The 2880-nt window shown below is 47.0% G+C and overlaps 1 protein-coding gene across 1 annotated transcript; it reads right to left on the bottom strand.

Annotated features, from left to right (window-relative positions):
- Nucleotides 1-232: 232 nt before the first annotated feature.
- LOC109775068 (protein FAR1-RELATED SEQUENCE 5-like) lies at nucleotides 233-2407 on the bottom strand. Its single transcript, XM_073504177.1, has 5 exons — nucleotides 2211-2407; nucleotides 1817-2052; nucleotides 1004-1693; nucleotides 653-906; nucleotides 233-331 (listed from the first exon to the last, which is right to left on the bottom strand). Exons 1-5 carry the CDS (start codon nucleotides 2405-2407, stop codon nucleotides 233-235), a joined length of 1476 nt encoding a protein of 491 aa, XP_073360278.1.
- Between the last annotated feature and the right edge of the window lie 473 nt (nucleotides 2408-2880).

The following is a 2880-nucleotide window of genomic DNA, read 5'->3' as shown; positions in this document are numbered from 1 at the left end:
AAGCTCCTTTCTGTCTCCACAAAACTTTCTTTGATTTTACTGTACCTTCAGCATGTGGCAGCACGGCATGCCCATGTTCAAAAAGCCCACATTCGCACTTTAACATGGCGCCATCATCCAATATCTTCACCTCAAAGACAACCCGGGACCACCTCTCACGCCTATCTGCTTGCGTGTGCGTCGCTTTGTAAATCTTACCCTTTTCCACTTCTTCAATTCTATATGCATGAGCCTAGTACAGCAGATCTCCTAGCTTCTCGAACATCACCCGCGTGTACACCTTGGCCGCGTGCCTCTCCAACGACATATTGCATTTCACGACCACGCCACCCTGTTAGCAAATAACATCATTTTCTCTGGTCATTACCCCAACGATGGTTTCATGGATTGCAAGCACGCCAATACCAAGTAAAAGGAAAACAAAAAGTCATATGCATACTCATAGTTTTATTCCGCTTTTCTTCATAGCTCTCGTCTGCATCCCGGGCAAACTGCAGCCGCATGTAATGTTTCACAAACATATGCATGGGGCAACCGGGGGGGGGGGGACATATGACTTCAGCATGCTGTTAGCACTCTCACTTTGCTGCGTGCTTGTCATCTTAGCACAGAACACATCCTTGAAAAATGGCTTCGCCCATTTGTGCCTAACCTCATACACTTGAGAAAGGTAGCTGTGGCTTTCTAGGTTGTACTTCTCTATCAACATCTTCCAGGCTTGCTCAAACTCATCAATTGTAAGCATGTGGTTAACAACCTTGTGGAACTCGTCACGGAAATCTGTCTGCTTCGTGTACATCGGCCCAAGAGTTTCCTTCACCTTCTTCAACACATGCCATTTGCACCATTGGTGAGCCATCGAGGGGAGTACATTTTTCAAAGCCACCTCCATGGCTCTGCATTGATCTGCTCAACAGCAACAATCACAATAACCAAAAAATCTTAGATCATTTCAATCAACCGTCGGATGCAAAAAACAGAGAACTTTTCCAGCTGTTCATACCTGTGAGGATAGTTACTGGAGCCTTCCCTCCCATCATCCTGACGAACTCAGTGAAGACCCACTCGAAGCTCTCAACCTGCTCGTCTCGTAGAAGCACCCCAGCCAGTATGATGCTCTGAAAGTGGTTGTTCACACCAACAAACAACCCAAACGGCATGTCATACAGATTTGTCCTATATGCTGTGTCAAATGTAACGACATCCCCGAAGTACATGTATTGGTTTCTACTGCTGCCTGTAGCCCACATCAGATTCTTAATTCTACAGCCTTTATCTGGTTGTACTCTGAAAACAAATTCCTGATCTTTAGCTGCTATCTCAGCGAAGACATCAATTGTCTTCCTCACATCATCCTCAGCTTGCTCTCTGTTAATCTTATCGCACAGGTTTGGCAGTGATCTTTTAGTAAATGGAACCTTCTCAGCATCCCTGAAAAAACTTGATATTATGATGTACACCTTTGTGACATTGACATTGTTCTGCCTTAGCTGCTTCACCAAATCCTTGGTGTACATGTCTATGTGCTTGTGCGACGGCCAATGCACTTTCTCGCCGCATGTCTGCATCAATGAATGATTATGATTTGGCCTGTGCTCTGTTATGTACCAGCCATTGTCGGATGTTCTCAATAATCTTATCATCGCGGGGCACTCACACCTGCAGGACCCGCTGTTCTCCCTCGTGGTTTCCCCTGAAAAACACACACATCAAGTTGTCAGCAGGAATTTCCACCATCCACCCGAACTAATCCATGCTCGTTTATGTTAAAGAGTGAAAGAACTCACTGAACATCCACAGACTACTTCCTGCATACACTTTGTCTTCTCTGCATTAAGCCTGCTTTTGCCGTATCTTATGCCAAAGCCATTTTCCCAGGAATACAAGTTATAAAAATCATATGCCTCGCCCAATGAATCAAATGCCATCCCAATTGTTGGCTCAACTACATGATCCCCAAGCTTCTCAGCATATTCCCTGATTGTTTGCTCTAGTGCCCCAACTCTTTCAGGACATGACACTCTATCCAACGGCTGATTCCCAACTCTTACCCTGTAGGCATTGCAGTTTGTTCATATGAGCACAACAACAAAAGTATCATCGGGGATGACGCAAACTAAATTCACCAACTAAACATCCTAATCGTCTAAACACAGCAATACATGCAACAAACCGGAAACGATTTTTCATGTCTGCTTACTGAAAAATACTGTCGAATCTTTTTCATTTCAGATAACAAGATACTTTCAGGCATGGGGCACGCACAGTTCTGAAAATGAAATGCCTTTTTGTCCATCCTGGAGCCAGCATTGTCGCCTTCACCAATTTCTCCCATTGCAGCATCTTTCTGCTCCTCATCCTCGATTGCATCGGCGTTGTCACCTTCACTCTCGCTGAAACAGGGCATACCTCCTCCAACCGCGCCAACACTTGATTCTTCGCCCAAAAAGTGTCAGGGATTGCCAGTAGAGGTCCTCGCTGCCCCGCATAGGACGGCCCCACGAGATCCGTCGCCGGAGTGCTCTGCAGCGCGCCCGCTCATCTCCAGCAGCGCCGCCGCGCTAGATGCTTCATCTGGAAAGATTGGCAATCTGCTAACAATCAGCGGAGGTGATAACCACTAGCAACTTCAATCTAAGCCTCAGAACGAATAAATCAAAAACTTACTTGTCGACAGGAGAAACTGGGAAATCCATTGCCAAACGGCTCCGCCGGCACCGCCGCCGCAGATGCAGCAACCCACCCCTCTGTTTTTTCGATCCCCAACCCCACTCCAGGGGCAAACCCTTTGTGGTCGAGCTGCCCCGTCCATGTGTACCAAGACCGCCAGGTGGGTCCAGCTCAGTACAGATGCCAACGTCGTCAGCGTCGCCTCAAACG

The sequence above is a fragment of the Aegilops tauschii genome, chromosome 1, assembly GCF_002575655.3.
Source record: "Aegilops tauschii subsp. strangulata cultivar AL8/78 chromosome 1, Aet v6.0, whole genome shotgun sequence".
Classification (NCBI taxonomy): Eukaryota; Viridiplantae; Streptophyta; class Magnoliopsida; order Poales; family Poaceae; genus Aegilops; species Aegilops tauschii.
The sequence above is the reverse complement of the archived record's forward strand: the minus strand, read 5'-3'. Positions and strand labels throughout refer to the sequence as shown.